This window comes from Sphaerodactylus townsendi, linkage group LG07 (assembly GCF_021028975.2).
Source record: "Sphaerodactylus townsendi isolate TG3544 linkage group LG07, MPM_Stown_v2.3, whole genome shotgun sequence".
In the NCBI taxonomy this organism is placed as follows: Eukaryota; Metazoa; Chordata; class Lepidosauria; order Squamata; family Sphaerodactylidae; genus Sphaerodactylus; species Sphaerodactylus townsendi.
In genome coordinates, this window is record NC_059431.1 from 70,636,575 (window position 1) to 70,658,613 (window position 22,039).

Here is a 22,039-nt window from a genome sequence, read left to right on the forward strand (position 1 = left end):
AAGGAAACAGATAAAGGTAGATTGACTAGTGATTGGAAAGGAGCTTTCAGGAAAGGGAAAATGGAAATAGTGGTGTTGGAGAGGAAAATGAGATGCCCCTCTAAGTCCTTGTGGATTTCCTATTTCAGTTTGTTAATGTGTATTCCTTTTTTTCTCCCTGAAAATGGCTGTGCAAATTACAGTTAATCAAATGGGTTTTTTTGTGAGAGGGAGAAGGGTTTTTTGAGAGATGTACGACAGATATTTTTTTCCTATTGCTTGCTGTTCTTTTGGGCCAACTTTTAGTATGGAAACATGGAAATTGTTCTGTGTCTGAGATGCTAATAATGTTATTAGAAGCTACTGATCAGTGCTTCTGAAGTAAAATCACAGCAACATTTTTATTATTGGGTTTGATTTAATTTTTTAAAAAACTACTTTAAAAATCAGAAATAAATAGCACTGCTAGGCACAATTTGTCCTGTGATAGGCAATGGGATGATACTCTGAGGTGCTGCAGTGGTTTAATTACCTGCCTTCTTAGTATGGTGCATCAAGAGAAAGAGTGTCACCTGGCTTCTCTGCAGTACACAAGCCTTTATTGGCATAAAATAAACATACAAAATCAGCATACAAAATTTGCCCATTATTGCTCACAATTATAGACACTGGTACTAAAATATTAAATACTAAAATATATACATGGTCCTTCTGTAACTATAGGACATTCCTTCAGCTAAGTTAACTCACTTAAACGTCATCGGATACTGACAGAAGCTAGCAAAATTACTGCTGGCTATATGTGGTCATAATACATAGACATTGGTTGGTATTCATCTAGACTTACGTCTATTATTGTTAGCAGAAATTTTGCTACATTCTCACACACTGTGGGATCCATGTTGTTCAAAAGCATAGGTATCTTAAGAGCATCAGTTAGATTGTTATACAGAAATGGGATAAGTGCAGATTGTGACATTCTGATTTTTGCAAACCTTACACAATGAAAGAGGGTATGATCGAGTGTCTCCACCTGACCCATATTGCATGGACATAGCCTCCTTCTGTTTATCAATTTGTTGATATCTGCCATAGAGCAGCATAGAAGGCATTAGATTGAATCTGGCCAGTGTTAAAGCTCTTCTTAATTTAGGGTTGGTGATCCACTGTAAATAATTGGCCATGTGTCCTTGTTCAATTAACGGAATAAGCAGGGGTCAGGGGGAACACGTTTTCCTCGCAGCTGTTATCATATCCCGATACTCTTGTTCTAATAGCTTAGTTTTCAAGCAGCTATATGCTTCTGATAGGGAAAGAGGGACTAACGACTCTAATGAAAAGCCAAGAGTGTTGATTTTTCCCTCAACTAGTTTCAGCCACCTAGAATTTGCATAGTCGGAAAGCATGAGGTGTAACAAACTGGAGTGATCCTGCAGATAGTGGATACGTAGCCAGTATCTGACAGTTCTCAGCCAGGCCATCGTGGCATATGATATTTGCCCAAGTTCTAAACATAGGGCTGCATATGAAGCACAATTTGGTAAGCCCATAATTTTGTGGAAGAAACGGGACTGGGCTGTGTTTATATTTTTGTTTATAGCTCCGATCCAAATAGGTGCTCCATAGAGGAGCTGAGAGCCGCGATTTAGCATTGAACACCTTCAATGCGGATGGTATATACTGGTGGGCCACAGTGAAAAAGAAACTGGCTGAATTGCTAGGGCACTGTTGTTAGCTGCAGCGAGTGCTAATTTCTATGTACTGCCCAATTAAAGGTTGCTAGTAAGAGTTATGCCCAAATATTTGAACTGGTTAACTGGTTCTATGGGTCTGTTATTGATGGTCCATGTATGACTAGAGGGTCTTCTAGCGATGACCATTATTTTGGTTTTTTCATAGTTAATTACCAGTTCGTTCCTCTTACAATATTCAGCACAGCAATTTAAGAGACGAGTGAGACCAACTTTAGTGTGGGAAAGAAGAACGGTGTCATCAGCATACAGTAACGCGGGCACGTGTTTAGTGCTTAGTTTGGGAACATGCCCATTGGCCTTCTGGAGGGTTGGCACTAGATCACTAAGGAATATATTGAACAAAGTGGGGGGCCAATGTACAGCCTTGTTTGACCCCTCTGGTTGTGATGATATTTTCTGTGAGCGGTCCTTTTGTTGCTGCTCTTATCATGCAGCTAGTGCAAGTGTGTAGCTGTATTATAATAAACAGGAGTCTGGGGTCCATGTGTAACTTGCCTCCGTCAGTTTTCTCCACAGTAGGGCTCTAGATATGGAGTCAAATGCCCTTTTAAATCCAGGAAGGCTGCAAACAGTTTACGGTTATTATGAGTTATACTTTTGTTAGCTAAGTGTGCTAAAACTGTTACATGATCCAGTGTTGATTTATTTTTAGTGAATCCAATTTGCTCCGGTCCTATTACTTCTGCTTGCTTGACCCAATCTTCCACTCTCCTAAGGAGTAGTTTTGCATATAGTTTGCCAATTACAGATAATAGGCTTATAGGACGATAGTTTGAAGGATTTGTATTATCACCCTTTTTGTAGATTGGGACAACTATAGACGCCAGCCACATCTTTGGGATGCGGCCCGTGTTATTTACATGGGTAAATAAGGAAGCCAGAGTTGTAGCCCACCACTCGGGTGAGGATTTAAGTATTTCTGGTATTATTGCATCAGGACCTGGGGCCTTACCGCTTTTCAAACCACTGATTAGTTTACTCACTTCTTGAGGATTAACCTCAGGCCAATCTGGTAGCTCCTCTGGTATTGAAGTGGAATCAGGGTATTCAGTTAGGCTAGCATTGAACAGATTAGAAAAATAACTGAACCATCGTCCTAGTGAAATATGGGGCAACTGGATACTGCACGTTTGGGCCCTTCGATTTATGATCTGCCAGAATTGCTTAATGTTATTTGTTAAAGTGGCTTGATATAGTTGTTCCCCTGCTGTTCGAATTGATTTTTTACGTTTCCATTGTACCATAATTTGAAAATCCTTTTCAGTTGGGTTATATTGCTGAGTAGCTTTTCCTCACCTGTGCTGCTTGGTAACTTCTGTAGAATGAGCATATTAAGTTGTTAAATGCAATACAGTAGCGATTAAACCATTCTCTATGACCGTTTACAGCGTTAGGTTTGGGCGAGGAGACGGCTTGAAGTTCCCCTGCTAAATTTGAAACTAGTTGTTCAAAGTGATGTATTCCACGTTCTGGTGTGTCAGCCTGTAATATATTCTCTTTTAATTTATTAAATGTAAAAGAGCTAAGTAGTGTTTCTGTAGCAGCTGCCACCTGAGGTGACCATGTTATTTTCTGATGCCTAAAGTTGGTGGGGTCCTCTGTATTAGTCTTTACCTCAAATGAAAAGTTACATTGAGTGGAAGATGATCACTTAGCAATAAGTCCCCAACGCTAAAAGATGTGACACACTAGTGTAGATAGGGGGATATTAAGATATGTCGATCACGCTAGCACCGAGCGAGTTTACCAAGGTAAAGCTATCTGCATTCCTATAGCACTTGAGGCCGTTTAACCATAATTTGTTAAATTTGATGGCAAATTTGATTAACTGAATTCCTGCAGCATTCCGCGAGAGAGTCCTTTGAGGCGAAGAGTTGGGGTTAGAAGAAGCTATACGAGATCATCCTCCTGATTCAAATGGGCCAAAGTGGTAGAAAGGTCCGTACCCACTCTGGCGTTAAAATCGCCTACCAGGATCACCTCCGTAGATGGTTGTTTATTTTCTAAATTTTCTACAAATGATGATATCCTACTCCATGTGTTGATTAAGGAGTCTCGTGTCAATCCAGCAGGTATATACAAGTTCACTATAATCATGTGAAGAGCTCCCCCTCTACCAAAACAGCCTGTGCAAGAGGGGGACATGAGTCGAGAGGAGTTGCTTTGATGCTGTTGGCTACAAATAGTGAAAGTCCTCCAGAATAACGACCAAACTTGGATACTCTTGTAGCAGGAAGAGAGTATTGTTGGTAGCCATTTAAGGCAAGCTCTGAATTGGACCAAGTTTCTTGTAAGGCTATAAGCGTAAATTTTGTAGATAAGTGAGGAAATCCACGATTATCGCATTTCTTGATCCATCATTTTATATTCCACGAGATGAGGGAAATCACATCTCTTCTGTGACTTGGATTTGGAGATACTTCACCCCATGCTGTGTTGGTCCCAGATTGGCTAAGAGATTTTGATAAGGGTTGGCGTCACTGAGATTGGTCTATGGTTGTAATTTCGTGGTCATTTTGGACCACACATCCATTACCTTGTAGCCTAATCGGGTCTGGCATGGGGGTATGTGTATCTGAAGCCGTGGAAGAATAGTCAATTATAATCTCTTTGGTGGGGCTTGGCTGAGTTGTATTATCCAAGAAGCTCTTAAATGCATGTATTTCAATCGGTACTTGAATGGAAATCCCAGATGATCTGTTATTATCTATAACCTGATCTGTCTTCTGAGACGTAGTAACCTCCTTTGACAGAGGGATGCTGATGTTTGGGTGGGCTTCTGTTGATTGATGTGGGGTCATCCTCAGCTCTTTCAGTTCCTCGAACCAAGATTTCTTTGGAGTTTTTAGGAGAGTATCTTTATCCAGTACATTTGTGGACCTGAGGTCTACCTCCCAATGTAAGGGGGAGGTTTGCTGATATACATTCTCAAGTGCTAGAGAGGTAGCCGCCTGGATAGGTGTTGGAGTAAGATCAGTATTTGTTGGGGAACAATGTGTTTCACCGTGAGCTGCTGTGGGTGGCTTTGACACAGGCTCTGGCATTGTAATAGGGTGGTCTGTGTTCTTGGCGAGGTGCAGCCTCAAGGCCTTTGTAGTAGGGCTGGTTGAATAAGGGTTGCCTTTAGCCTGACTGGCAGTCCCCCCTTTACTTATGGGCACACAATTTGCTTCATTAGGAGAGTTATCTGGAGAACAGTAACTTTGAATTGCAGGATTATAGGCAAGTAAGGTTGGGCAAGAAGGGGAATTTCCAGAGTACAATACATCCCCCTATGCCTCTGGAACAGAATTGGGAGCAGGAGTGGTATAAAACATCCTCCACTTCCTCAAGGATATGTTGGTGGGAAGAGTGGATTTCATTCAGGGACATCTCAAGTTGCTTCCACTCAACCGCTAGTTCTTTGATTCCTTTGGTAAAAGCTTCTGAAAAGAGTGTCAGTTTTGTTAGGGTTTCCAACAGCAGTGGCTTTGTTGAACTCCTTTGAATTTGCATTTCTCTCTTGTCAGGTGTAGCATGGGTGTCCTCAATGAGTCTGTGAATAGTAGTATTCCTAAAGAGACGCATAATTTTAATATCATACCTTCTGGAAAAAAAGTGGCGATGTTTCAACAATAGTGAAGGCATTTTAGATGTGCTAAAAGTTAGGGCAATTCTTTTATAGTAATCCACAGGGGGCAAGTATTCATATGAAGTCAACTGAATCTTGTATGGAGCACACTCCTAACAACTGGCTCAAAGAGAACCTAATTGCACTATAATTTGACCACCTATTTTGGTTTAGCTTGGAATGTCCAATATACAACACCACTTTCGCTCTTTTTGCAAAATTAACGAATTCATATTAACTAGTTTTAGCTGCGGGTGGAGTGTAGGCCTTGAAGGCCAATGGGCAGTGTCTGAATAAAAGGGAGCTACTGCGTCAGATCCATTTCCTGAAGCTTGTGTCTTTAAAATTTGATGGGAGATCAAGTCTAACTTAGCCCCAGGGTGGTAACATTTGTTAAAAGTATGAGTCAAGAGTTTTGAAATTAAAATCAACTCATTAGAGAAAAGTTCCTGTCGAATGTATAAATTGTCATGTGTTGTTAGTTCTTTATTCTTATTTGGAGGCTTTTGTAAACTTGGGATTAAAGCATCCTGTTTTCCTAAACCAGTTGGAGATGGGCTTGTTGCAAAAACTTCTTCTGCAGGGCTAGGAAACATATCCTCCAGCTCCAGGTTAGCTTCCAATGGAGCAAATCTATTTGATAGTGTTAATCCCTCAATTAGTGCCTCCACTGGAGAATTGTCGGTGAAAAACTGGTCAATTTTAGTCTGTTCACTAGACTTCTGGCATGGAGAGTGTGGGGATGAAAGGTACCGTTTCCTCCCGTTCTTCATTTTAGATAGCAGCCGTAAAACAATCAGACAATGAGTAAAATATTTGCACAGGAGCAATTAATTACACTAAGCTAAAACAGGCGGCTTAAGGCAGCCAAAGGCTGGTAAAAAATACTAAGTAGCTAAAAGGCTTAAGAGCAAACTTCAAAAGTTCATTAAACTTCAGAAGTTCATTAAAATATATAATATAAAACAGAACCTTAACAGCTGGTGTTAAAAAAACCTAAAAAAACTAGTAGAAGTCTCAAGGCTTTTAGCTGAGAATAGGGGAAATTGGCGTCTCCACACCAGCTGGTCAGGGAATGAGGAATGAGCCAGCAAAAAAGCCCTCAAACACTCTGGTTGAGCCAAGAAAATAAAAAATAAAGATAAAATAAAACCAGCAGTTCAACCACACCTGATGATAGGGAAGCTCCAGGCTTCAGAAGTACACAAATTGTTTTAAAAACAAAAGGGAAACAGACTCATTAGTCAGCATTGCTATTATTAAAGTATTGTGGATTTTAGCCTGGTTTTAAAATATCAACTCAGAAGGTTCTTTAATATAGTCTCTCTCAACAAAATTGCAGTAGAAAGCTCTAAATTAAAAGAAAGTGCTAAATACTAAGAGATAAAACTACAAAGGGTAGGAGAAATTTAAAACTTATCTTTAAAAGGTGGAGGAGCTCAACGAAGAGCGACCGCTCGGCCCCCTGCTGGATCAGGTCTCTGCAGTACAGAAACAGTGTGTCTTGCTGCATGACAAGGGCATGACAATGAAACTAATTGTCAAGGCATTACGAAATTTAAGTTTTAACATGTTTAATGTTTTTGTAATTACCTAATTTTTAGATGAATGTTCTAATGAACCTGCTTTAAGGTGAGATTTAGACTTGGGAAGGAAAGGGAAACTTCTAATGAAATATTAAATTCTGTTGAGTTCCATGCAGAGACTTAAAAAATAATTATATTTATTGCTTAATTTGTTGAATTGTTTTTACTGATTATTAATCATTGATACTTGACAGGAATTGGGATCCTCACATCCTGCCTTGCATGATGGAGGATTCTTCAATAGACTGGAAGATGATGTGCACAAAATTCTTATTAAAGAGAAAAGAAGAGAACAGATCACAGACCACAATGGAATGGATACCACTACATCTCGAGATCCCCCACAGGCATGTTAAAAAGAAATTCTTAAATGCACAATCCACATACGTTGAAGAACACAGCTGTAGTAGAGGATAATGTATCTGCTGAAGAAATAACTGTGAGTTATAACGAGGCCATTGAATTTCTTGATCTGAGAATGATCTAGCAAGGAGAGGTAATAGTTTTACTCAGTCCCAAAGTAAAAAGTCCATATGGAGATAGTTTACAATGTATGATATCCATATAACATTTTTATCCTGCCCTTCCTTGCTGGACATCAGGGAAGCTTATGTGGTTGTCCCTTCAATTTATCCTTTCGGATAATCCTGTGGAAGAAAATAATTGGCCACAGGTGACTCAGTGAGTTTTATGGCTGAGCAGGAATATGAACCTATTTTCATAGCCCTGGTCCAATGCTCTGAGGACTGTGCCATATTAGTTGTTCTTCTGTGTTTGTTCTTAAATTCTGGTACTACAATGCAAAGAGGCCTTTTAGTCAGAAAAAATGCATATATGGATATGTATATGAGGATATGAATGTGTTCCCCATTACCACAAGCAGCTACTTAAGACACCTTGGACACCTTAAGTGTGCGCAGCAATCAATAGTTCCTGTAATTGTTCCTCAGTGTTGCATGGAACTTCTCAAATGCTGCATGGAACTGAGCTGCTTCAGAGAGTTACTCTGCCAGGAGGCCCCTTATCTGCACAGCAGATACAGTGGCCACACGGCCATGCACTCATACAGCTTTCAGGGAATGTTGGCTGCAACATTTGAGGGTGGAGTTCTAAAGCCTTCTGCAAGTATAGAAGTTTACCACAAAGTTCTATGATTTAAGGTCCAATTTAGGGGGGCTACTTCTTTATCCACCATTATAGCTTGACAGGGATACTTCCTTGAGTCAGGAAAGATCTAAGTGGTATACTTTAGTTCCCACAGAAAATGTGACAGTTTTATTGCACATTGTGTTGTGAAATACAAGGTGTGAAGAGAGCCAGTAGTTTCAAGTGACTTGTAAAATATTTTGAATTTTAAAACAAGGTTCATATTCCTTCAGCTTTGTATGAGATAAACAAAAGCACCTTAAAGACTAATGCATTCCAAGCTTTCATGGGTTAGAGTTCACTTTATGATAAGTCAGCTCTTGGTCACAAAAAGCTAGAGTAACAGTGTGATTCTAAGAACAGTTAAACCTGTCTAAGTCCTTTGAAGTCAATGGGGATAGAAAGGACTACACCATAAACATACTAGCATGTAAGTTGCCATAATATTCTAACCAATGAATGTGGCTACTGTCCCCCTAACTTTCATGGTATTTTTTTTAATCTGAAGAATTTTTTTCTGAAGGATGGAAGAATGGAAAGACTAAAGCTGGAACTTGAAAAGAAAGATGTAGAAATCCAGCAACTAAAGAGTGTTATCAGTCAGTGGGAGGTAAGTAATCCCTAACAGTGCTAAATTAGGAAGGTTAGCAAAAACTGAAAAGATGCTATGGCCTTTTTGCAGCATTTTTCCCAAAATTGTTTCATTAATATGTACTTTGTCAGCCTGTATTAGTGAGAGGATGACAATTTGAAGACATATTCACTTCTAAAGTATTCATGTGTGTATGTTACGTTCCATCTAGTGACTTCTCCATTTCCTGATTGCAGTCTCCCTTTTAATATTAGCATATCATACAACATTTAACATTTTTACTTTCTTTTTTAAAAATGCTTTATTATAGAAAAGAAAATTGAGAATAATACAAGAAAAGGAAACAAAATTATAGATAGATATACAAAAATTGATACATCATTATATCACACAAGTTATTAACTAATAACAGATAGTCAAACAACAGAGAAAAAAACACATTCAGAATAATTTAGCGATTCTATCCATTACTCTTTAATTGTACTTCCTTCTGTGTGTACTCTATTTTTAATTTAGTAACTTTTACTTAAATACTTTGCTTTGGATATGGTATTTCTTGTTTATATACATTTTCCATTGTTCCCATTGATTTTTAGTATTATAATTCTCTTCTAACACCTCCTGTCCTGTCAATTGCGAGATCTTAATCACTTCTAACTTCTTCATGTTCCAATCAAATATAGATGGAATAATTGAACTTTTCCAATTTTTAGCCAGAACTATTCTAGCTGCTGTTGCTAAATATTGAAATATTATTCTTTTACCCATATCCGTAATGCTATTACACATCCCCAGCAAGTATAATTCTGGGGAACATTTTATTTTTATTTTAAGCATACTCTGTACCTCTATGTGAATTGGTGTCCAAAACTTCTTAATTTTCTTACAAGCGCACCATTGATGAAAGAAGGAGCCATTTTCTAATTTACATTTCCAGCAGAGCATGGGTTTCTTAGTAATTTTAGCTTTCTTAAGTATATAATGAATTGTTTACCTCTGAAGGCACTGAATCTATATTTTCATTTCTAACATCTCCCTATAAAACATTATGCAAAAGATGCCCGTTCTATAGATTCTTTACACAGTCTCTCTTGATTTAAAGAAAATATATACATACAAATGTACACAGTATGAACTTAAGCATTTTTATACAATTGATCTTTTAGCTGTAAACGTTGCTGATCCAAACTGCATAGTTCATTGTGCAATTTATCTTTTGGATTTTGAACAGGGAGAATATCAATTGGTCATTCAAGACAACAGTTGAATTAATAAAACTGTCAGTTTGTTTTTATTTGTGTATAGTCATATTGAACCATTCTATATTTTGATTATTGTCTCCCATTAATTCAGTGGTTCTCAACCTTCCTAATGCCGCGACCCTTTAATACAGTTCCTCAGGTTGTGGTGACCCCCAACCCTAACATTTATCCATTTTACAGATGGAGAACACTGATGCAGAGACCCTGTGAAAAGGTCGTTTGACTCCCCCAAAGGGGTCCCGACCCCCAGGTTGAGAACCACTGCATTAATTAGTGATTTAATGTACAACTTTAAAATGAAAACTCTGTTTTTCAAACCATGTAGCAATACACCATTTATATTAATTGGTTTTTAAAAAATGTTTAGGCAAAGTATAAAGAAGTCAAAGCACGAAATGCACAGCTGTTGAAAATGCTACAGGAAGGTGAAAGTAAGTTTTTTTTTTAAATGAAGTATTCTTTTACAAATTTCATTCTAAGAAGATGTCTAAAACTGTTTGGGCACTAAGGCTCAAGTCCAGTATCTCCTTCAAAGAACAACAAGATTTTCAGAATATAAGCTTTTGAGAGTCAAAGCTGTTGGCCTCAAAAATGCTACTGGACTCTCTTCATCTTCTAGGGCAGACCAACATGGCTACCTACCAGAAACTGTTTTGGAAACAGTAAGTGTTCTAGTTTGGAGTGGCAGGAGCAGGTACTATAATATTTTGCTTGGCAAGCCCCATACTGCCCAGCACCACTGTTATTATGATGGTAGCATGTATTGATTTTGTAACAGCTTTTCAGTCACCCAGAAAGACTATATATATACATGTTACTCTCACAGCAGGCTATCACACTGAACAGTTTACTTTCAACTCAGAGCAAGACAGAGCAAGATCTCTACCCTACTAAAGAAACCGCTAAACCCTATCAAACCTCCATTAAATACCTCTTTCCCCATCTGCTTCTCCCTTTCCTTTCTCCCTCCAAATGTTCCAAGAACCTTGACTGGTTGTTTCTGGCTTTCTGTCCAGACCACCAGAGTACAAGGTGGATTTGCAGATAGTAGAAAAGGAGATGAACTTGGCTCTATCACACTAAGGCTGATTCTGCATGGGCCAAAAACAGTGGTGTGTGAAAACTGTGAAAACAGTATAAACCCTTTTACACCGTTTTAAACTCTTTTACACCATTTTCACACCATTTTCACACTGCTGTTTTTGGCCCATGCGGAATCAGCCAAAGACAAATCTAGTTTTTTATTTAGGGGAGGCCTTCACAGTTTATGAGAGGAAGCTGAATGTCGCCTATCAAGTACTGGATAACCGCAGTATTTTTCAAGGTGTCAAGGCTACTGAATCTAAACTTTTCTTTGTTTAATATTTTAGTGAAAGATAAAGCTGAAATACTCCTTCAGGTTGATGAATCTCAGAGTATTAAGAATGAGCTGACTTTACAGGTAAAGATCTCTGTATTTAAAAACAACACATTAGATCTAAATAATCAGAATAAATGTATATGAACGAAAATAGATGTTTTTAAAATTTCTCTATAACACTCATTCCATAGTATTTCATGTTATCAAAATCAGAAGCTGTACCACAAACAGGCTCCTGCCCCCCCTTACCCCCCCCTGCCAACTGGCCAGCTGGCCGTCATTCCCCTCCTCCCCCTCACTTACCCTCCCACGGCAGGCTCTGAGGCTCGGCTTCTGGCAGCCAGTCTCTATGTGACTTTCTTAAAAGGGCAATCATCCAAAGATTGATTAAAGATTGCTTTCCCCTTTAAGCAATCTTTTGGGGAATTGCCTTGAAGTTGTTACGGGCGACACAAGGAATAGGCGAGACGCGGCAATATCATCCGGTGGAAAGAAGCCAGTGGCGATATAGCGTGATCCGTGGATCTGGCTACTCTGCCGAGCTGGCGGTCCCTGGCACCTTTTATTAGGGTTTTTGGGAAGGCGGGAGAGCGGGAGAATGTTGCACAATACATGAATCATGGGCTGCGTACGTGCGAGAGGAAACGTTCCTGTCTGGGCCTAATCCATACCTGGGGGTATGTACCTTTTGTCCCTTTGTCCAGGACATCTTGTGACCTGTGAGTCACGGGGGTCTTGTGACCGGTGAGGATGCTTGCCCAGAGGGCAACAGATGGCGCAGGCATTCCTGTGCTCTGTCTGAAGCTCTGCCGGGTTTGCAGGCTCACCCCTACATTGCCTCTTTAAGAAAGTCATAAAGGCTGGCTGGCTGCCTGGAGTGGCAGCTTGGAGCTAGCCTCGGTAAGTCGGGGTGGCTGCTGAGGAGGCCAGGCTGCATGAGTAAGCGCTGCAGTGCTTACTCGTGAGTAAGCGAAACTCCGCAGGGGGGTGCCCGGAGGGTTTTTTTGTCTCCAGGCACCATTTGGACCTGGTACGCCTCTGGAAGGGGCAGCCGTTCCGGGAGCCACAGTACAAGCGGGAAGGAGCCGCATGCGGCTCATGAGCCGCGGGTTCCCGACCCATGATTTAGATGAATGTATTACCAGAAATGCTATTTTTGTTTCAAACAATACTAGTGTTGGAAGGTGATACTCCATTTAAACAATGGGAGAAGGATATATCAAATTTACTCTGGCAAAGACAATAGCCTTGGATTAAAATCTTGCAAGTTTCAAAGGAGAGAGGAGGTCTAGGTTTACCCATTTTGAAATTATATTTTGCTCTGTGCTATTTGGTTTGGATGAACGAATGGGTTACACTGAAAAATAGAAGATTGCTTTATTTAGAGGGATCCAATTTGAGATTTGGATGGTATACTTATCTATAGTTTGAGAAAGTTAAAGTCAATAAGGATTTTAATAATCGTTATATTAGGCATGCCATTCTGAGAGTATGGGATACGTTTAAATGTAGACTGTCAAAAAACACATGCGGCTCTCACCATCAGAAGCCTTATTCAAATGAGAAATTATATTTGAAAATAGATGGATAACATATTGCGTTATTTTAGATTTCTCACATAGGGAATGTAAAACGAAAGTAAGAGAATAATTAATGACAGAAGGGATTTATACACAATTATTATTAGAAAGATTTGAAATAGATCAAAGGTCCTAAGGTTTTGAACATTCTAAGACTAAATTTGAGGTAGAGTTGTGTTCAAACGCTAATCATGTTATTGTTAACATGTATGAACTTTCGTTGAGCTTTGAAAAGAACAAGTGAAAGACTGTATGACAAGATTTCATTGTATTTCATCTTTATGGGCATTCTGTGCAGTCCCACATTGGGACTGTGTTTGTACAGGCCAGCCACGGTCTGTTTAGAAAGCTTTTTTCAATCTTCTGTTGGTGTTGCTTGGCTGTGGGTTTACACCGCCATTCGTGCCTTCCAGTTTGCCTAGACAGGTGTCTTCCTGTTCATCTTCCCACCCTTCACTGTACTGGGCTAGGTGGTGGTAATGGTCCAGGCAGATCAGTTCTCTGCCTTTCTGATAGCCCCGGCATGGCCGAAAAGACCTTGGTTTCCTGTACTACTCTTTCTCGAGGAATATGCCACACATTCCCTTTCTTGAGGGATATGCTACACATTTCCACCTATTCCAGACCTCCTTCAACTGGACCATTTCCACTACCCAGATGTAGCCTCCCTCAAACTAAAAGCTTGGCTGATTCAGCACGAGAGGGTTGTTTGTTTTTGAATACTTACTGTTCTTGCTGGACAGAGGTTTATTTTTGTCCCCCATCAAGGTTCACTTATCGGCTATTTCGGCTTTCCATGTAGGCTTCAAATCATCTTCCCTTTCTCCCACCCAGTGGTGAAACTGTTCCTTAAGGGACTGAGCAACTTGCATCCTTCCTGTAGCAGGCCGCTCACTCAATGGAGCTTGACTAGTTCTCACTGCCATGATGAGACATCTCTTTGAACAGCTATTCTCCTGAGATCTGGCTGTGCATTCCTATTAAATGGCATTCCTGGTCACAGTCACTTCGCCTAGGTGGGTTGGAGATCTTCAAGCCCTGCGCTCTAATACTCTCTTCCTCAAATTCCACCCTAACAAGGTGGTGTTATGCCCTCGTCTTACCCAGTTACCAAAGGTTGCTTCACAGTTCCATGTTTCACAGGATGTTCTTCTGCCAGTGTTTTTTCCTGACCCTGCCTCCACATCTGAGGAGGCTTTACAAAACTTGGATGCCTGCAGAGCATTGTTATATTACTTGCACAAGACTTCCTGCTTTCATGGAACTGATGGTTTGTTTGTCTGTTTTAGAGGTCCCTGCAAAGGTTCTCCTGTGTCTTCTCAGACACTATCCCATTGGATTCGGAAAGGCCATTCACATGGTATATGATGCAGCAGCAGTGGTTGCCCTTTTGTACCTCAGGGCCCATTCCACTAGGGTGGTAGCTGTCACTGTGGCCTGGTTGTCTAGGGTAGACATTATTGATATTCACAAGGCAACCACTTGGTCCTCTGAGTTTACGTTTGTTAAACATTATGCAATTGATGTAGGTTCTTGCAGGGATACTACTTTGGGGAGGGCTGTTCTGTATGCAATTTTCAAATATGATACTTATCTACTTGCTGTTTGTGTCTTGCTTTCTAGTCTCCCAATGTGGGACTGCACAGAATGCACAGAATGCCCACAAGGATGAAATAGAGTTGCACTTACCTGTAACTATAGTTAATCGGGTGGGCTTCTATGCAGGCACACATCCCATCCTCCTACCCTGCTACAGCTTTGTATTTGGTTGCTTGGTTCAGTTTGTATTTGGTTGCTTGGTTTTGGCTGTGGCCACATCTGGCGGTAATGGCACTCCTACCCCTCCCACCATGTCACTGTTTGGGTGGGAAACTCCTTGCACAGCCGCTGGGGGAGGGGAGGGAGTGCCTTTTTACCTAGCAACAGAAGATTGAAGAAACTTTCTAAACAGACTGTGGCTGGCCTGCACAGAAGCCTACTCGATGAACTACAGTTACAGGTGAGTGCAACTCTGTATAAGCTTTTGTTGAGATTTGAAAAAGAAAAAAAGTGAAAGACTGTATGACAAAACGGGGTATATAATTTGAGTACAATATGTAAATGGAACAATGGGAGAAATGCAGCGGTGTAGTGCCAAGGGGTCGGGGGGTGCATGATACACTGGGTGCGTGGCAGTACAGGCGCAGGGCACACGTGTGCCCCGGGCGCAGTTCCCCTTCGCTCCGGCCCTGGAGAAATGTGGTTAAAGGGGTCTCAAATGTACTAATGCTAATTGAAGTACTTTAAGTTTTTTATGAGAATGTTTATAAAATGTTTAAGTGTGTTTCTATTTGGTGGAGATGAAATGGGGAGCCTTTTAACATACTTTAAAAAATATTTTTTTCTGTGTACCTTTTTCTTTTTTGCTTGTTTGGTTTTTGGTTTGTGTGGGGTTTTTTTCCTTTATGTGTGTCTTTTTTTAAAAAAAAGATCATTAAAATACTATGGAAAGGGCTTCAGGTGCCTCTGTTTAGAAAATTATGCTTGTTCTCAGTGAGCATTATTTTTGTTCCAGGTGACTTCTCTTCATGCTGCATTGGAGCAAGAAAGATCTAAAGTGAAAACTCTGCAAGCAGAATTAACCAAATATCAGGTAATATGGACTGTATGAGGTATTTAAACATACATATCTTTGATTTTAAAAAATCCTTTAGTTTTGGTGTGTTTTTCTTTGAAGAATTTTTAAAGCAAATTTAAACAACGTTCTCTTAAGATTCAGTGCAATTAATATTGTTCAGCACTTATGTGAATAGTTTTTTGCTTCATGTTTCAGCAATATAGACTAAAATTCTTATTTTTTCTGCAGTTTACTTATACTGATACTTCTTTTTCTTCTCTACCTTAATATTTAAAAATTGTGTCATACCTTTTATAATTATTTGCACAATACCTCCATCACAATCTGTATCTTTCCTATTTATGGTTTCAAAGTATTTAATTGTATAAATCATATAAGCACAATCCTTTGCAGGTTGATTCTTTGAAGTAAAGACCCATTCATTGGAATGTTGCTGAAGAAGTGTGCGAAACATTACTTTGGGGAAAGCTACCTGTTTTCCAGATTTTGAATCTCCTTATGAAACAGCATGACAGAGTGTTTTGTCTGTTTCCAAGTATTTCATAAGAATAGTGCATTTTTACAATAGCTTGAGCAGAAAAAATGCTCAGTAATTTTCAGCAATTCTCCATCGGTCTTCTGTGCAGTCCACACATTGGGACTGTGCCTTCACAGGTCAGCAACAGATCAATCTTGAGCTTCCATACCAGAGGGCGCTCTTGCCATTAAACATGCCTTGTGACCTTTTTTCCTTCAGTGATGACATGCCCAATGGCAGAGTGCCCTTCCCTCTGTTCCTTCTTTGCCACAACTAGGATTGGTCATGTGAGAGCTTTATTGCATGCAAAGTTGTGAGTAACTGTATTAGAGTACTAATTTCATTCTCCCTTTCTCACAAAAGTGTAAGGGAGTGGCAGAAAATAGATATGGAGCAGAAGACCTTGTTCAAAAATACACTCAGTGTGGTGCCAAAATGACATTGACTGATGAGCATAGTTTATGCTTGCTCTGTCTGGGTGAGGGCCATAATGCCGGGATGCATAAGCTATGCCAGCAATTCATAGTCTGTTATACGCTGTCCAGACTTCTCTTATAACAGACTTCTCTCTGTGATACACCTCTGAAGGTGCCAGCCACAGATGCAGGCGAAACATTAGGAACAAGATCTACCAGACCACGGCCACACAGCCCGGAAAACCCACCACAACTAGTTGAATCCGGCTGTGAAAGTCTTCGACAATACTTTCAATGTTTTTTAATCTATGGAGCTCAGATTCTCAAAAAGGGTAGCCCCATCTACTACTGGCTCCCATTGGAAACAATGGGGATGGGGGGACCCCTTTGGGGGCCATAACATTGGATCCCCAGAACCAAACTTCACCAAACCTGGCTGGTATCATCAGGAGTGTCACCTGATGATAGCCTGAAATTTTGGTGCCGCTAGCCTAAAAACTGCCCCCCCCTGCTGGCCGACAAAGTAAAAACACTAAAATATATTTAAAAATACAAACGAACCCAAATTTTTCTGCGCCTCCCCATGTGATCAAATGGTGGGCGCCCGGGACATCTGTCCCTACATGTCCCCGTAGTATCTATGCTCCTGTACAGAGCCAGCTATTTTATTGCTTGCTATAGTGAAATCAATCCAGAATGTGAATATTTGTAGCCAGGTGCTTCACTGACTAGTCTTAACTGTTGTAGATGGGCTTTATTTTAATTGTCAGAGTGAAAAATACATAGCCAACAAATACACTGCAAACTATCTTTAGTATCTGCCGGTCATTTATATTCATGTATCTTTTGTTACATAGTTTGCATATTGTTTAAACTATTACCTTGTGAAAAAGTTATTTACCATACAATCCTATTCTTACTCTAGTCTAAACCCACTGAAATGAATGAGCGTAGACTGGAGTAACTTTCCTTAGAATTGCATTTGTACATCCTAAAATTATATTGTGAAACAACTGCGATGCCCACTCTTATCTCTTTACAAATAAATATATATAATAGGTGCAAAATAATATTTCCCCCTTTCTTTCTCTATATTTTGCTGCCACCAGGAATTTAATTCCAAACCCCTTTATAATTTCTCCTGAAGTAGTGTGCCTGAGCTTTATAGCAGTTTCAAAGGACTACATGGTCTTGAGGGAAATTACTAGTGTGGGATTCTGGGTTGCATTAACAAACTAAAAGTTTATTTGTATACGTTCTTTAGCTTAAACGTTTCAAGAAATAATTTACAACAAATAAAACGAGGCAACAACATCTGTTGAGGCGACTTTCACTTTGCATCAATCCACTCTCTCGCTCCTTTACATCTCTGAGACCATAGGATTTGGCTCCATTTCTAGTCTCACAATGTTTATTCCTATTTCTTTGGCAATTCTACACTTCATATAACACCAAAGCTTTAGCACAGACAGCCTCTCTTTTCTCAGTACAGTTTAGCACAGACTGACTCTCCCTCCCAGTTTAGCTCAGATTACTGTCTCTCTCCCAAGTTTTTTACACACATTCTCTCTGTTCAGCACAGACTTGGCACAATCTCATGTCAACCAATCATCTTGCTCTCTAATCCCCCTTTCTCCCTCCTTCCTTCTACAACTTGTCTCTCAATTTAAAGAAACAATATTTTAAATCATTACAAACTGTATTTCAGAAAACTAAATTACAGTGTTCTAAATTTGGTCTCCTGCTTGTGATAGTATGCTATCTTGATTCATTCTGCTCGTTTTGGTGATACTCAGCTTTTCAATAATTCAGTGTTCTCTCTTATAGGGTGGAAGAAAAGGGAAAAGAAATTCAGAGTCTGACCAGTGCAGGTGATCACGGTTGTACAAGCTTCAGAGAAAAATAAAATAAAAATGGAATCTTGATCTTCAGGGGTTTTGCAAAAGTGTATATTTGTACCTACTGCTTAACTATGCAGTTTTTTGGGGGGTTGACAGCAAGACGTTAATTGACTAACATTCTGAGTATACATTGCACTTATAGTGTAAAGAAGAGAAGCTGGAAACTAGTATTATAGTTGAGCTCAAATTTTGTGCTAATGGTGTATTTAGTTTTTCATCTGCCAATAAACGTTGGTTATTTGTATGTCCTTATGTCTTCAGTTTCCATAAGGTTAAAAGCATTAATCAGGTATGAGATTTTTTTTTCTTTTTTGCTGATAAGTCACAACTGAGTTATGATGCTGCTGTAGGGTTTTCAAGGCAAGGGATATTCAGAGGTTGTCTGGTATCGCTTTCACTGTGTCACAACCATGGTATTCCTTGGAGGTTTCCCATCCTAATATAGCCAGGATCAGGGCTGAGAATGTATGTGAATAGCTCAAGGTTACCAAGCAAGTTTCCATTTTACAATTGAGGATTAAAACCTGGGTTTCCCAGGTCCTAGCCCAACACCTTAACCACTACACCATACTAACTCTGAGATGATTAAGGCCATAGAATTCCTTTTCGTAATTACTTTCAGCTAGAGTTGTCAACAGACCTGGAGATGTCTTATCTCTTTAATAGAGGCTTAAAGTAATATAGACCACAGTTGCCATTTTTCTAAATAACGTTGAGAATCATTTAGCATAATGCAACTTTATTGCCTCTGAAGAAAAGCCCTCTTGAGTAATACAATTAATGATGCTAACTATATTGATTTTTATTGCAATTGTTATTGCCGTCTATGTAATATTATTTTGTTGTCCACCGCCCAGAGCCCTTAGGGCAGGGATGGGCAACTATGGCCCTCCAGATGTTTGTGGACTACAATTCCCATCAGCCCCTGCCAGCATGGCCAATTGGCTATTCTGGTAGGGGCTGATGGGAATTGTAGTCCACGAACATCTGGAGGGCCATAGTTGCCCACCCCTGCCTTAGGGGATGGGGCGGTATATAAATAAATAAATAAATAGTTTGTGGAAGGTCAGGGAAGTGGGAGTGTGGAAATGGGGAGCTGCAGTTTTCATGGCATGTCGGTAAATAACATTACCTGGTATATAGCATCTATTAAGCCTCTATTAAAGGAACAAGACTCTTTTTCTCCAAGCTGTTGGCAACCTTAACTTTCAGCTCTATTTTATAGCTTTCCATATTTTCTCCAAATGCTGAGCGCTTGACTTAGATTGATACAAGGAAGTGAACCATAAAGGAAGCAATTAAGCAACTGTGTGAGATGGCCCGAGATGGCCATGTACATTGGAGCCGAAGGATCTCACAGCATAGGTTGTGCAACAGAAATTGCCAGGGAAGGTCGGGCTTATGCCAGTGTAAATGTAGCTCCTGAGGGAGTATAGAATTACAAACTAAGGCCCCTTCCGCACACGCAAAATAATGCATTTTCAAACCACTTTCACAACTGTTTGCAAGTGGATTTTGCCATTCCGCACAGCTTCAAAGAGCACTGAAAGCAGTTTGAAAGTGCCTTATTCTGCATGTGCGGAATCAGCCCAAGTTAAAGACATGATTATATGTCAGACCACTCCCCTAGAGTCTGTAGCAACTTCTTTGAATGAAAGGGAAAACAGTTTTTAAATGCTTTAAATAAACCAGTAATGTCAACAGCCACCATTGCAGTGTGCATCTCTGAAGACATACTCAATCAGTTATGCACTGAATATATCAGCAAACACTCAGTGATGTATGCTATTGCATAACCCTCTCACCCCCACTCTTTCTGCAACTCAGCTCTCAGTTTAGTTACACACAGACTCATAACCTTAAAATAATTACAAAGGGTATGATAGAAGAAAACCCAGAAAGGATTATTCAAATATCCTATGTCCTGATAAAGTGACCCACTGCGTAAAGGGATAGAGGGCAATGGGTGCCAGGCAAGGTAACTGAAAGCTAAGTCTACCTCAGAGGTTTCAAAGAACGTCTGCCCTAACTTGTAATAACAGGTACAAGTACTTACAGCATAACTGGTATGAGAACACAAAGTTCCTAGAACAGGGGAGGAGTCGAATAATATTAAATATAAAATTAAAAATAAGAACCCTTTAGTATGTTGAATTATTATTAAGTGTGAGGTTTTGCAGGGAGAAAGAGAATGCAAGAGAAAATCCTAGTTTCCAGCTCCCACCAGTACATAAAAGTCTTGTTGGTTCTATTTATCATCCTATTCCCCACAGTGCCAACCAGATGTCCCTGAAAATTAGGATATGGACAAAGCCTCCTATTATAGTTTTAAATATAAGTTCCAGTTAGCTTTAATAGCTATTATAAACCTGTCCTCGAAGTACAGCCACATTTTTGTTGTTATAAGCAGGGATTCCAGCTGGATCATTAAATGGATCCTTTCATTGGTTTGCACTCCAGACTGGTAATAGACTATTACAGATTGCTAAACAAGCAGGTAAGCATTGAATACAAATACAAAAAATAAACCCTACTGCTATTATGAAGACAGATATCCCTATTATTCCTTTTAACCAAAAAAGATCTAGCAGCCAGCTGGTGAACCAGTCCAATGGACTCTATTCTTCTCCTTTTATATTATGTCTCCATAATCAATAAATCTTGTAATTGTCCCTGAACTGTTTTATTTAAACAATTATAAGTAATTTTACAGGCCCTTTTAAGATCTAACAAAGTTCTCCTTTTGCGGCCAGTAAATAATCTATAGCTAGTCTGTTTTGTAACATATCTTGGTATAGTTCTTCAATTTCTTCTTGCATTTCCCTCACAATAAGCCCTGTTACATTCATAGATTTTTCTAACCAACATGTTAACCCTAAAATACTACTTCCTGGGTTAATATGCTCCCATCTTACGCCCATCTTCACATATACGTTGGCCAAAATATGTATAATATTGACCCTCATCGGTTGTTTGAATCTTACCCTGTCGTGATGCATTATATCCTTGTCATCCTGTCGCATTTACCGGTACTACAACTGGTAGTCTAATGTCATCTTTTAATGTCCTTAATTTACAAACTGTCTCTACCTGGCACTGAAGGACTGTTCCAATCCACTTCCACTTAGCACACCTCTCCTCCTGTTGCAAGCACTGTTGCCTTTGACTCATGTTTCCTGCTGCAAAGAGATTTATCACCCAAACTAATCCAGTTCTGCTTGGGTAACCTTATCCTGACTCGTTCCCTATATAATTACCAGCCAAACCCCTTCCAAAATACCCACCAACCATGTTATTAGGTTTTCCCTGAGCCATTTGCTCTGTGCATCTTTTTAATCACTAATTTGCTCCCACAGGGCAATTCTTTATGAATTTCTGCCCCAACCCCCTTCCAGTTAGCAAGAGAACTTTTCTTCATTACATGCCTGTATTTATATTCAGTAATTTTTCTTTAAAATGTTTCTATTCTGCCTTCCATGGCTGTCAATGTAGTTTACAACAGAATTGAAAATTACATTTGAAAATGTTAAGCCTGCTAATGTAAACGGAATTTCCTTAACATGTACACACCTGTTTGTCATCACTACAGCTCTGTGTATGAGAAGATGCAGGTCTGAAACTGAAATTAGCACAATCTGAAAAGATATGAAATACCCGTTTTAAAGGGATTCTGAAGTTTGTGGTTATTTTAGTAGACTCATGCATAGTCTGCGTTCTTA

At 39.6% G+C, this 22,039-nt stretch overlaps 1 protein-coding gene across 2 annotated transcripts in view; it reads left to right on the forward strand.

Annotated features, from left to right (window-relative positions):
• The window catches only part of GKAP1 (G kinase anchoring protein 1), a 30,516-nt gene extending 11,952 nt beyond the window's left edge, over nt 1-18,564 (forward strand). The window contains exons 7-12 of one of the 2 annotated variants that reach the window (XM_048504687.1): nt 7,124-7,276; nt 8,584-8,685; nt 10,297-10,360; nt 11,300-11,370; nt 15,424-15,501; nt 18,247-18,564. In XM_048504687.1, the coding sequence (XP_048360644.1) occupies nt 7,124-7,276; nt 8,584-8,685; nt 10,297-10,360; nt 11,300-11,370; nt 15,424-15,501; nt 18,247-18,294 (516 nt within the window). In that variant the 3' untranslated portion in view covers nt 18,295-18,564. The remainder of the gene's footprint in view (nt 1-7,123; nt 7,277-8,583; nt 8,686-10,296; nt 10,361-11,299; nt 11,371-15,423; nt 15,502-18,246) is intronic. The other variant, XM_048504688.1, reaches the window with a different exon arrangement.
• The last annotated feature ends 3,475 nt before the right edge of the window (nt 18,565-22,039 follow it).